The sequence below is a fragment of the Zonotrichia albicollis genome, chromosome 10 (genome assembly GCF_047830755.1).
Source record: "Zonotrichia albicollis isolate bZonAlb1 chromosome 10, bZonAlb1.hap1, whole genome shotgun sequence".
Lineage (NCBI taxonomy): Eukaryota > Metazoa > Chordata > Aves > Passeriformes > Passerellidae > Zonotrichia > Zonotrichia albicollis.
Window position 1 is genome coordinate 21,007,082 of NC_133828.1, and position 13,521 is coordinate 21,020,602.

The 13,521-nt window shown below is 43.7% G+C and overlaps 1 protein-coding gene across 3 annotated transcripts in view; it reads left to right on the forward strand.

Moving 5' to 3' along the window:
• KLF7 (KLF transcription factor 7) overlaps nucleotides 1-13,521 on the forward strand; it is a 65,618-nt gene that overhangs the window by 18,140 nt on the left and 33,957 nt on the right. For all 3 annotated transcript variants that reach the window (XR_003379577.2, XM_074548297.1, XM_005484164.4), the window contains one exon: nucleotides 12,482-13,094. Coding sequence is in view for 2 of the 3 variants with exons in the window: in XM_074548297.1 (XP_074404398.1) it covers nucleotides 12,482-13,094 (613 nt within the window). In the remaining variant the exon portion in view is untranslated. The remainder of the gene's footprint in view (nucleotides 1-12,481; nucleotides 13,095-13,521) is intronic.

A 13,521-nucleotide genomic window follows, 5' to 3' on the forward strand; every position in this document is an offset into this window, starting at 1 on the left:
CAGTTGTTGTTTGCCCTTGGAGAGCCCCTGGAGGAGCAGCCACTGATTGCTGGAATGTGGATAAACACGGGGTGATGGGAACAGGAGAGGCTTCCTCTTTGCTTAGAAAGTGAGCAAAACCTCACTGAAAAAACAGCACTGAAGGGAAAACATGTGCAGGATGGTTTTATTTCTCCTCCTGTGCCCTCAGCTGATATCCATGACCTTGTTGAAAAGATCAGGCTGCTTCAGAGACTGCACGTGGTCATTTTTAAGTGTAGGGAGAAACCGAATGTGGCTTTTATTTTTCCATCTGATAAATTGCCAATTGCAGGTTTTACTTACAGAACACTCTTGAGTAGTCTGAGAAGAACACGATCACCTTGATATTATATTTATGAGTAAAAATGGTATGAGACAAAGAAAGCTCTTAGCTTACATGTAAAGAGGACTTTTAATGCAGTTTTTGCTTCCAGGAATGCATCATTACTCGTGGCAGAGAAGGGACACATTAGCAAGCTTGACAGGAGGGCTGAAATGCCTGGGGGTACTCAGGGGCCTGGAGGAGCAATTTGCTATCATGCTTCTTTGACAGGTGTCGGGAGCTTGATGCTGGGGAGTGATGGGACATCTGCAGAGCAGGGAAGGGTTAGAGACACTTGAAATGGAGGAAGTCCCTTGTAGATATGGTCATGGTGAGAGCAGCTCCAAGGTGTTCAGAATTGCTGCCATGTATCCTGCAGCGGCTCAGAATGACAACAGGCGTGCCTGGAAAATCATCCTGAATGCATAGGCCGCCAGTAGTGCTGGCTATAGCTAAAGAAACACACTTTGAGTGTGTTTCTGTCTCTCTCTGAGTTCCAGTTCCTGGACTGCAAGATCTGAAGCAGATCACTCCAGCAGCCTAGGCCACCACAAAGCTTTCCCTTGAGCTGTAATGTAATGCAGCTACTTGGGATGTGCAACTGCTTGGGAACCAGAGCTGTGTGGAGGTGAAGCAGCAGAGTACTCCCGGGAATGTTCCTTTGAAGCAAATACTCAGCCTGTGGTCTCACATGTGGCTCCTCTCCCACCATAAAGGCTGCCTTCGTATGTTTATAACCAAAATAAAATTGCAGTTCCTGAAAGCTGTAATTTGTACTTGGAGGAACATAATGTTTATGTTTGCAATTGCAGGGATTGTACCAAAGCATGGGGACAGAGCTCTGCAGTGTTTGGGATGACAGGAGCTGGCTGCAGACTCCACCTTTGAGGGCTACTAAAAACCAGCTTTAGTTACACAGTGTTAATGATAAACAAAATGCCAGGAAGCATTGGCTGTGCTATGAGAGGACCCCTCTCCTGCAGCTGGAGAGAGGCTGTCCTTCCTCAGTTCCCGCCCATCCCCTTCCTGCAAACCATGCCAAGGAACCTGGCTGTAGTCTTCCAAGCTGTGACACTGGAGACTTCCATCACATCTCAAAAAGACAATAGAGGGAAGGAATCATATAAAGCCAACCCACAAAGGCAGGCTTATCTTGGGAGATGCTGTATGGGCTTAAGTAGACTAGAAAAAGGAAACTGGGAAAAATAGGACACTTAAGGTAAACTAGCTACATTTTTTAACTGTCCAAGTTGGAAATAGGCCAGATAACATGTCCACTGCTGGGCTTATAATGACTACAATATGTTTCCTCTTTTCCTTGTTGCTAAGTGGATTTTGTTTGTTTCCTCTTTGGAGTGTGGTGGGGGACTGCAGTTCCCTGCAATGCTTTTTCAGTAGTGAGCTGGAGCTCTCTGTGGTGGTTTAGTGGGTAATGCTGTAGTGCTGTGAACATGACATCTTCCAATTCCTGGCATTATCATCTGGTCCTTTTCCTCTTAGGGAAAGATGCATTGCTGAGTTTCATTCAGTTTGCTCGAGGAGGATACTTAAGGATGGGGCTGGAAACAGAGCCTCTCAGCTGTGTGGGTGCAGGCAGAAGGGATGCCAAGAGCCTTGCCAGTGGAGAGATGCCTTCCTGTGGTATCATCTCTGCACGGTGCTGCTGAGTGTTGTACTCAGTGATGCACCTGGAATTAATTTGGACCCTCCTATTTAATTTTAGGGGGAAAGTTGCCAACACAAACAAGTCGGGGTCTGGTGTTTTCCACAGTATTCTCCAATACATTTCCAAGGATATTTTTCTAGGAGAAACGGAAGGTTTAAAAGAGAACCTGAGAAAGGACAGTGACTTGCCTTGACTATGAAGCTCCTGCCCAAGTAAAGAGTGTTGCTGAGGAAATGCAGTATGAATAAACAAGGAAAGGAAAGAGTGCTGATAGAGGAAGAGATGTTGAAAATTAGAGCCTCTCTGAGGTCCTGGAGGCAGACAGGTTTTGGAGAAGGACTTAAACAGGTCCTGTTCCATCCTTGTCCTTCTGGAAGATTAGAGCTTTTCCTAACCTGTTCCTACTGATGCTTTGTCATACCCCCAGCCTCTGCTTTTCACCAGCCTACTTAGAGTAACAAAGTACCAACTTTTGGGCCTTTCTGCATTGTAGTCTCTGTGGACTGTTGCAGTGTGCAGGTCCCATGAAATTATGTCACAATGGCTTATCACGCAGTGACAAAAGACAGGCTTGTGCATAGGAACATCTTGAATTAACCCTGATGGTTTCTTGGATGCTGGGAAGTCATCCTATCTTCCAGGAATGCCAAAACATTGCATTCCTTCTAGACTATTTTCTGACTGCTTTGCTATTAATAACTTTGTCCTGAAATAGCACTTTCATATTGCAGCATATTAAAATCATAACAACTGGGTGGTTGTCCACAGTCAACAGACTGAAGCAAGTGAGCCAGAGTGCGAGCTGTGGTTGTGTCAATTGGCTCTCAGAGGTGTGCTGACTCTGAGCAGCTGGGCTCTGACCTGCTGAGCTTTCTCCAGGCAGCAAATGGCAGGGCCCTCAATGGGCTCTCCTGGCTTCCCGTGCCATGTGCAGCCGGTACAGCCTGCTGGGAGCTGAGCTGTGATCCTTCCAGGGGACTGAGCAGTACCTTGTCCAGTCCTGACAGCACACCTTGTGCTGCTAATGATATCCACAAAAGGCTGTGCCAGATCCCCTCTCTGTTTTGGGGATACAGATCTCAGATGCCTGTGAGCGGCTGCCTCACAGCCAATCCTGGCAGGCTCTTAACCAGTGTGCTCTCACAGATTGCTGTTAAAGAGGACCATGCTGCTTTTATCAGGGTGTGTAACAGCCTGAGTCCATTGCTTGTGAGATTTTGAGGCTGATCAAAATCCCTGGTGGCTAAGGGTTTTGGAACAAGAGCCTTGGCAGAACAGTGTAGAAATGAAAAGCAGTGGAAAAACACCTTTGGCTGTAATGTAGTATCCTTTGGAAGGTACCAGGATTTAAAGTGAGATGCACATTTACCTGCAATGGGACATTCAAGCATGGAGGCTGTTGTCTCTGTGCACAGATGATGAAAACTCGGCCTAGAAGTGGCAGAAACCAGTTTGTGAATACCTCTTATAGAGGACCCAAACTTTAAAAAAAGAGAGACAGAGACAAGAAACAAATCCAAGCATCAGGATGTCTGAGAGTTGTTGTTTTTAAATGCTTCCTATTTTTCCATTTAGGTCACACTGTCCCTAATAAAGTAGACAAGATTTGTAATAGAAAGTAACCATCTCCAGCCATCAAAAAACACGTTGAATTCTTTTTAATGTAAGCCACAGAGTTAAGTGGTGCTAATCAAGAGCAGGATTTCATGGATTTTGAGTGTTGGCAAGGTCCCAAGCTGATGTAAACAGGAACCATGAAATTGGGGCTGCTCGGTGCTGATTTACCCCAACTGAGAATCCGGTTGTGCTTCCCATCACTTTGTTTCTAGTCTGAATTTTTTTTTTCTTGGTGCAACAGCAAAACTCAAGTCTGTTGTCTTCTCTTTTCCTTGCCCAGATTGGCGTATTTATCACAGTAGCACACGCATCTTCTTGCTCTTGTAAGATAACAAATTGCCCAAATGATTAAAAGGAAATCAAAGAAAAAGGCAGCACATGACTTTTTGTAAATACACTTGGACAGTTGCTGTGCTCCCAATAAAGTCTAAACTTCAGGCAAACAGCCCACTGCTCCCCACATGGCTGGAGGCAGGCTTTGGTCCTATATGTTTATTATCGTTTAGAAATGGTATAAATGCTCCTTTATTCTTTTTTGTTCTGCCCTTATTCTCCAACGCATTCCCCTCCTGCTTCCTGTTTCCCAGACAGGTCCCCACCTCTTCCTCCCCACAGCCAAAAATAATACAAAAGGGAACATACAAAAGATTTTTTGAGCCCTGAGATGTGATAATGAATGGGCAGGGTAGACACAGTAGTCCCAGCACAAAAATGTTGATCACGCAAAGTCAGTATGAGGAATTGCACATTTGGGGTTAGGAATTCAGTGTTATGCATCCTCTTGTTTAATATATTTTTAGGTCAGAGCAGACGAGATGACTCACAACCCAGGACTCTTAGGAAATGTGTGTGTACTGAGTGTATTGATCACATCTCCAGGTTTGGTTTAATAAGCTCATTGTGACAGACTGTGCTTATGAACATGCTGTTGTTGCCTGAGAGTGCGCAAACGCAACTGCTGTGTATGTTTGTGTCAGCTGCTGGGAAAGAAATGTTAAGATACCTCTGGATGTTAATAAAATGTCTCTAAAGAATACATTTTTTCATTCATGAACCTAACCAGAGTAATTACAAGGAATCCAATTCTGCTGTGTAACCTCCTTGCAATACTTTCTAAGGATGAATCTTAATTGAGGATCGAGACCTAAAATATTGCTCTGCTTCGTACATTCCACAGTCGTCAGCATTTGCTCTTGCGTATCCATTTCCTGTGAGAAGTTTACCACACTCTGGGGCATGCTTTGAACCTGATCCTTTGATTTCAGTGGCAGCTAGGATTGACAATTCAAGGAACTAATTGTGTTTTTTTGCTGTTTATAATGCTAAACCAAAGCTGCTTCCAAACTGGATGACAACAGGTTAAATACAGGCTTGATGAAGTTTGGAGGAAAGTTTGCAGTGAGGGCCACTAGCCAGCTCACTGAAAGCCATCCAAGGTTGTTATATAAATAAATGCTCTCTTCAGAAACATTTTGAAACATTCTTACTTTATATATAATTTTTCAAATGGTCATTGTATGGCTACTTGCTGTCTTGACTGTATGGCAGCATGCAGGGTATGTGATGGTGTGCCAGCACACATGGCTTTTATCATATTTTGATACTAGCACAATGGATTGCTCGTACTTTGAATTCTTGATTTGGCTATCCTTAATCCTTTGCTGACATTGATGCTATTTTTTGTTGTTGTGACTGGTTGCAGATATTTTTTCTGTCTTTTTTAAACGTTCAAAAAAAAACAACAAAAGCCATCCAAAGCCCTGGCTCAGTGTTTGCAGATTTCTTTCATCCTTTTTTTTTTTTCCTATCTAGATGCCTATCAAATTCAGCCACGCTTAGCTGCAGTCCTTTGTTCAGTATCTCATAACCAGTGCACTGCCATTCTCTATGCTTAAGGCCCAAATACCACAGATTTTTATTGAAAAAAATCGGCTTGTCCATTCAAAAGAATATTAGTTAGATAAAGCTGTATTTCATTATCACCAAGTTAGGGAACAAAGGCTGATTTTTACTCCTTGGTCAGAGTTATGGGTTCAGACTTTTTTCCTATTTGAGACATTTGTTATCTCCCATTTCTGCTGGTGAAAATTGGTAATTTCTGGTAAGGTTGATTTTGATCTTTTGATCTTTAGAGTCTGATTAAAATATTTGATAACCCTGGTTACATCATGCCCCAGAGCAACAGGAAAATGAGTCATGTTTATATGAAAGTAGTGATTCTGTCCTTTATATCCACATTTTTACTTTAAAATTATCTTTGCTGAATGCAGTTGAAGCTTCTGATTTCAGGATTTCTAACACTCTGAAGAAGTATAAGAGGAGAAGATCCAGGGACAAAGCCATCTGGGTCATGGTAGAAGGGTTTATTGAGAGTGCTGTTGTGCATGAATAACAGTGAATGGGCTGGTTTGGCTAAATACACTTCCTTAACGGTTCATTCTTTGGGCTGAGACCAAGAGGGAAAATGGGCACAGGCCATTATTGTGTTGAAGAAATTAGCAAACAGAGATTGAGTCCTGTGTAGGGGAGTCAAGAATTAATAGACTTGTCCATTTCAGACTGGTGGCTGGTGTGACCCATTGGGACAGTGTTAGGGAGGACTGGCCTGATGCCTCAGGCGTATGTTGAAGTTACCACAGGAAAACAAGTCTTTCGTATCATATGATCTTTCTTTGCTGACTGTGCCTGTGCCTGCTTTTTGCACTTGGCAAAAGCCTCTTTGCTGAGCATCTAGTTAACTTGATTTCCTTAGTATATACAGGGGATTAGGAGCATGCATACAAAAATGTACCACAAGTGAGCTGTCAATAAGTATCTTATTGTGGTATCTGAAAAGTTGTTTTAGCTCTCTTTTTTTTTCAATGAACTATGTAACACATAGGCAAGATGTGCTGTGAAGACGTAAGACATGCAAGACGTGAATAGTTTTGTCTTAAAACGTTTGCAATAGAAAGTATTTGCTATCACCTGAAACTTTCTTATATACTTTCATTTCAGGCTGCAGTTTTCCATTTTTTCCCAAGTGTATTTTGCAAAACTACTTATTTTAATACTAAAACTCTGTTTATTTTATTCTGTCCCAAATGTTAAGCTTCTGATGTGCTGCAGCTTTTTCATGACTAGCAACTGCCCAGTAAAAGTTGCCAAGAGGAAAAGCTGGAGGTTTTGGCAGCTGGGTGGGAACAGATGACAATCTTGGAATAGATGGGCAAGAGTACTGGGCTTTGTTGTTGTTGCTCAGGAAGCAATGAAGGCCTTTGGCAGTGGGAAGAAGATCCATTGTTCAAATCTTGTTTTAGAGTTCAGGATAAAAAATAGCATGGCATTTCAGGGGAGGCAGGTAAGTTTTGAATCTTTTATTCCTCTTAACTTCAGTGCTGCCCCACAACATCCAGTTCAGTTTCTGCCTGTGGTTTCAGCAGTGCAAGTGTCGGTGTCGCTCAGAGCTTTTGCTGTTTTGGTGCACAATGAAACACTGACACTGGCACTGGACCTGGTGCTACTGTTTGCTCTGAGCCTGAGTGAACAGCAGTGCCACTGACCTTACTGTGACTGTTTTGGGTTGTCTTCAGTTGGAGACAGTTTCTCCTCCAATGCAGTCTTGATATTTTCACCATTTTTTACAGATGAGGCCCCTTTTTTACATGCCAGTGGAAAGCAATGGGGTCATGATGGAAGTTGAAATTTGACCTTCACTATTGCATGTGTAACTCTGCTTTGCTTGTGTAAATTACAAAGAGAATCCTTTCAAGTATTGTAAACAGACCTGGTAGTTCAGACTTGCTTGTCAGCCACATTAGACATTTTCATTTTCTGTCACAGCCTGATCTAAGTATCCAACTTCCTAATTAGGTTTTGGATAGCTTCCAAGTTCAGTGCTTGATGTCCAATTATATCTGCAGTAAAATGGCACTTAGAAGTAACTAGCACTTCCAGATAGGAACTTCTGATGATCTGCTAGAAAAATTCAGAATCAAGATATTATAAAACACTTTAACATCATAAAAACAGAGGAAGCCAATGAACATATTGATACAGTGCCTTCCCTGATGTTCTGTCCTCAAATTATTAGAAGTGTTTGGACTTTGTTTTTACCCTTGACAGAACTCTACTGTTGCCATATTGTCCTATCTTTACCTGTGCAAAGCACCCAGAAGTTTGAGTGCTTTAAGGACTTCACAACATGGGCAGGTGCTTCTCAAGTGACCTGTTATTTTTCAAAAGTCTGTATGGATAACATGGCTGTCAACCAAGACTAGTTCTTTGCATTTCATTGGAGCAGGTTTAGATTCATACCCTGAGAACTAGGTGTATATTTTGGTTCATCAGGTGGAATTAGGTTTTCCAGAGCTGTCTGGACCCAAACCTAGATGCCAAACATGTGTCCCTGCAAAGGCTCCTGGCCTGTCATTCTCTAAAGGGGAGATACACTGCCTTGAGGCTTGGCACACTGATAATGCTGGTGGTCCCAGCTAGAACCTTTCTTCTGGTTCCTCTCTGGGGGAGAGTGATGAAGTCAAACATCAGCATCATGAGTGATGACTCCAGTTCCTTCATGTCTGGATTTTGAATGTTCTGGATCAACTTTAACCTGGATAGCTGATAGATATCTTAAAATACAGACTCTGAACCAAGTCAAGTATCTGCAAGTCTGGGAGGGATTGCAGAGTCTGAGGTTTGTTTTCCTTGTTGCAGTTAGTGGCAAAACAATCTTGATTTCTGCTGGCTGTAGAGTAAGGTGAGTACTAAGCTCTGCTGAAAATGGTACATATGGATCACATCTCTGCTGTCAGAGGCACACACTGGATTTCTCTTGAGTTGTATTTCATAGTGGTGAGCGTACTCAATGTGTTTCATAAATAATCTTTACTTTCAGTATATGAGCTTTAGAGGTAAGAATCCAACTAGATTAGAGCTCATACCTTTCTCAATTGACAAACGTAGTGAGCACTGAATTTTCCTGCACCAGTGACTGCAAACTCTGAAAGGACCAACAAGTAGGTCCTTAGCAGGCATAGGAGAGCTCTACAGTGCCTGTCCTTGTGAAGGATCTGGGACTGCACATGGAAGTGTCATGGTGTGCAGTTCATGTGTATTCTGCCACTACATGGGCCCCAGAGGACTTAGATGATAGTGTAATTTGGGGAGCAAAGAGATGCTTTGAGTTACTGGGAGGGAACACACAGCATTTCTTGCAGGTGATGGAAATGTTCCTTTGTTGGGGAAGTGAGACTTTTTGCAACTGTATCTGAAACTGAAAAATCAGACTAAGGCCATGACAGGATTGTCCACATGCCATACTGTTGGCCTTTTCTATCTGGCTTACTTCAAGTATGGGGTCTCACAAAGTCACATCCTATTATTTGTCAGCCATGAATCATCATTTCTTTTAACTGGTTAAATTGAGGAGCAAGGTGCTAGGAGAATGACCCTCATTAATCAGGGCAGATGGGTTGAATTAGTGGTCACACTTTTTTATCCCTAGCCAGTAGAACTGGCTTGACAGCCAACAGCAGTCTTATGGCTCTTATTTTGTTCCTGAAGGGAGCCATTATCTTCTTCCCTTGGCAATTTTTAAAGTTCTTTATTACTGTGTATCATACAGGCATTGGATAAAAAATTTAGTACCCACCACATTGCCTGCAGTGTAGCAGCTAAAGGGCAGTGGGACTCCTGTCCCGTGTGGTGTACTCCATCTTTACACAAAGCTGCCTCTCTTGCACCAGTGGTGAGAAGAAGCTGGATGTCTAGCAGAAGTTTGATAAGAGCATGACAAGAGCAGCTCACTCCTGTCAGAGATATTCTTGAACTATTTTCCTACCAGGCTGGTAGTGGAAGTGGAGATCCACAGGGATTCACCATCATTCAGCAGCTTGGGTTCGTGTCTCTGTAGACAGTGGTCCTGCTCCTGCCACAAAAAAAAAAAATAATTCCGAAACAAAAACAACAGCTACAACAACAACAAAAAAAACCCCAGTAGCTTTTTATGTGCTCAGTAGCAAATAGCTTTGTGAGAATGATGACCAAAGAACTTTTCTGCCCCTCCTGGTGGTCTACTAGCCTGGAGTGGGGACCTTGGTGGTCTCAGCCTGACTGGTTTCTCTAGGTCAGTGCTCAAGACAAGGTGGTGGGCTTAGCTGGCCTAAAAATTGTCATGCCAGGGCAAGGAGTGAAGAAAGCAGGCTGGTTTCTAAACTCTTCCTCACCACTCCCTGGGAGATTGGGACCACAAGAAGAGAAGGCCCTGTAAGGTACTTGGAATAAGCTGGGAAGTGCATATGGGGAAAGATTTTTTGTTTCTGCCACCAAAAAAGGGTGCAGCAGCAGGTAGGGCCCTGGCAGGAGGTGAGGGAAGGGCTGTGGCCATAGCCCCTGGCCAGGCTTTGTCTGCCATGCAGATTAGGTGCAGGGCTTTTCTGGCTCAGCAGTTGCTAGGCTCTTCCCTGCTATTGACTTGGTGGAGAGGCTGAGGGGGGTGGGTGGGAGGGACTGCATTACATTGTTTCTTTGAGTTGTTTTTCTCCCCCCTTCTATGGGGAGATGGGCTTGATCCTCTGGTTTTGGATTTCAGAGGCAGAAGGCAAGACATGACCAGCTGGTGTCTTGAAATGACACAGGTGCAGTGGCTGCGGGAGGGGGGAGCCAGGAATAATTACAGGTTTGTGAAGCATCAGGCTCTGCCTGAAAAGGGCTCATCGAGAAACCGCTCTTTATGGAAAATTAATGGTGAAGCTGGAAAAACTGTCAGGCCCACTATTGTTGTCATGGGGTAGTGATGCCTTAAAGGAGCAGCACCTCCTGCTCGCCTCCCCTCCATGGGCAGCCCAGAGCTGGCATGCAGCTTTCTGATCCCACAGCAATTGAAATTTCATGTCACTGTCATCAGATTTAATGGCCTTGAGTCCTTGTCTCTTCTCCCTGCTGCTGCCCTCCCCCTTTCCACCCCTAATTTGTGATTATGCTTGCTCTTTCCTTTGGAAGCCTTTTATTTATTTGGCCCCTAAACCTGTTTCTGCCCCATTGGATGAACGCTAAGTGGACCAGAAAGCCCAAATTACATGATGTGAAGAACTCAAAAACATTGCCTCTCCTGGTGGTGGGGGTTATTCCTGAAAGACTATGTGGCATGTTGGAAAGCTTCTCCCAAAACCCATTAGGATTTATCTGGGGAGAGACCAGACTCTTAGCTAAAGCTCTTTCTCATAGTACCAGAAATGCACCTTATAAAGAAAACAGAAAGGTTGCTAAGGCAAGGACAATTGATTGTGTCCCACGCCCAGGCCTGTGTACAGACAGTCTCATACCTCTGAATATAACATACATGCTAAAGTATAGCATGTCTCACCTGCATATATTCTGTTCTCTTGCTTTGTGTCCATCTCTACAGCTCAGATCTATAATCAGCTATTATTTAAAAAAGAAACAACAGTGTGGCAGATTTTGTGGTGAACTTGAAAGACATCCCTCCACATTGTATCTGCAACCAACAGTGCTGTTTGTGGGAGCTTTGAAAGTAATAATCTCAAATTACCTGCCAGTTCCTAGAGAGCTGTCAGTGGGGCCTCCTTACATTCCTGTTGATGAGACCTTTGTACTCAGAAGGCAGAAGTCTCTGTCTCTCCTCTGGTCATATGAAGCTTTTATTTCTTGATCAGATGCTGGACTCTCCAGATTGAGATGTAGTTGGGTCACCAGCTCCCATAGATTAAAAATTTTTTACTAAAACCCCTTTCTTAATATTGGTAGAAGTGTTCTCTGAGGAGTAGTTTTTAGAGGTTTCTAAAACGTATTAGTTAGAATGTCTCTTTCTCCAAGCCCTGTGAAATCACAGTGGTGGTATTAAACCAGCTATCCTTTCAAGCTGCAAGAAATGAAAAACAGTGCTAATAAACTCCATTAAAAGCTCCTGAAACTGCAGCAAATGGTTCTCTATAAACAATAAAAGTTTTTAGTGTTGGCTGTGGAGGACACTGGGGCAGTGCTTTGGTGGCTGAAGGCTTTATTGGGGCAAGCTCAGGACACTTCATAATAAGACACATTCACATAGGGGGGTTCATCCCATCCTTGTGCTGATGATCACTGCTGTGGAGGTGCAGGAGCACATTTTTATGTGATAGCCTCTTTGAAACTTCACCTACTTTTTAATAAAGGGATGAGTGTGTGTTTGTGTGCAAGTCTGGTGTCCTGTACGCAGGAAGCTCCATTTGACCAAGTGTGCCAAAACTCTCTCTAAAACTGACAGAAGTTAAAGGTTTTTTTCTGTCACCTTTCCTTCTCTCAGGCCCTTTAAACAAGCTGTGGTCGCACTGGAAGCTTTTCTACCTCCTATCTTAAAGTGTCACACTTCAGAATTGTGTTGTTCAAGGAAGATTAGGCCCCAGCCAACTACACTGAGTTAAATTTGGAGAGAAAATTAATGTTTGTGAAGGAAGAGGAAGCAGTTATTTGGAAAGGTGACTTTTTTGTTTGTACATGCCAAATGATGACTCTATTAGGATAGTTTGATATGGAAGTGACAGATTATACTTTAAGTTGGGAAGGCCCTGGTGCCCATGGAACAACAATGTATAGACTTTAATGAAAATGTATTGGATACTTTCTGGTTGCTGTATCTTCACTTTTAGTATAATACCTGCTACCATATGTGGGTATTCCCAGACTCTCTCTGAGCAGCCTCAAACAAGTGCCAAACCTTTGTGTCTCCCAGGGTGTGACTATCTCACCAGAAGATGCTGCTGTTGATGAATGCTGTCTCAGAATGGCTCTGGACCATGTTCTGCCCTCGGTGGCAGCTGTGCTGCAATCTCTCTCTAACAGCGATTTCTCTCCCTCCCATCTCCCTTTCCCTTCTGCAGACATGCCTGGAGTTAGAGCGATATCTTCAGACCGAGCCACGGAAGATCTCTGAGACCTTTGGTGAGGATTTGGACTGTTTCCTTCATGCCTCCTCAGCCCCAGATGCAGAGGACAACATACGGCGGCTGGAGCCCATCCTTTTGCCAGTGGAGACGAGCACGTGTGACAAAAGCGCCAGCATGGACATCATCCTCTCCCGTGACAAGCTGCTGTCTGAGACGTGCCTCAGCTCGCAGCCCACCAGCTCTTCCACAGAAGGCTACACGGCCGTCAACCAGGCCCAGCTCAATGCAGTGACCTCATTAACCCCCCCTTCCTCTCCGGAGCTCAGCCGCCACCTCGTCAAAACCCCACAGACTCTCTCAGCGGTGGATGGCACAGTGACGTTGAAACTGGTGGCCAAGAAAACTTCACTCAGCTCTGTGAAAGTGGGGGTAGCAACAGCGACTGCGGGGACAATAAAAAGTGGGCAAAGTGACAGTGAGCAAGGAGGTGCAGGGACAGAAGCATCCCCAGAAAACAAGAAGAGGGTTCATCGCTGTCAATTTAATGGGTGCCGGAAAGTTTACACAAAGAGCTCCCACTTAAAGGCTCACCAGAGGACTCATACAGGTACTTATGCAGGGTGCTTCTCTCATCTTGTCCTGCCACCTACCCGTAACCATCTCTTTTTATTCTCATTTAGAAAAGAAAAAAAAATCTCTTCTGAAAGTCCAAGCTTCTGTCTATGAAACAGAACAGTGGAAAATATGGTAGTCCAGCAAATGTATCCATTATTCAATAGAACAGAGGAGTTCACCATCTACCATTAACCTGTTGGGGTTTCATATGTCTTATGGGGCTTGATGCAGAGTAATTTTAGGATACCTAAGGGATGTAGATGTATCATTCATGTTAAAACTATGTGCATGTCACTTCGGGTTTTTGGCACTCACTTCCCCGAGACAACTTTAAAAATGTAAAGTTTAGACAAATGTTATTTTCTTCAAATAGAAACTAGCGTGGGTAGGTTTTTGGTGCCTTTTGTATGGGAGAAAGA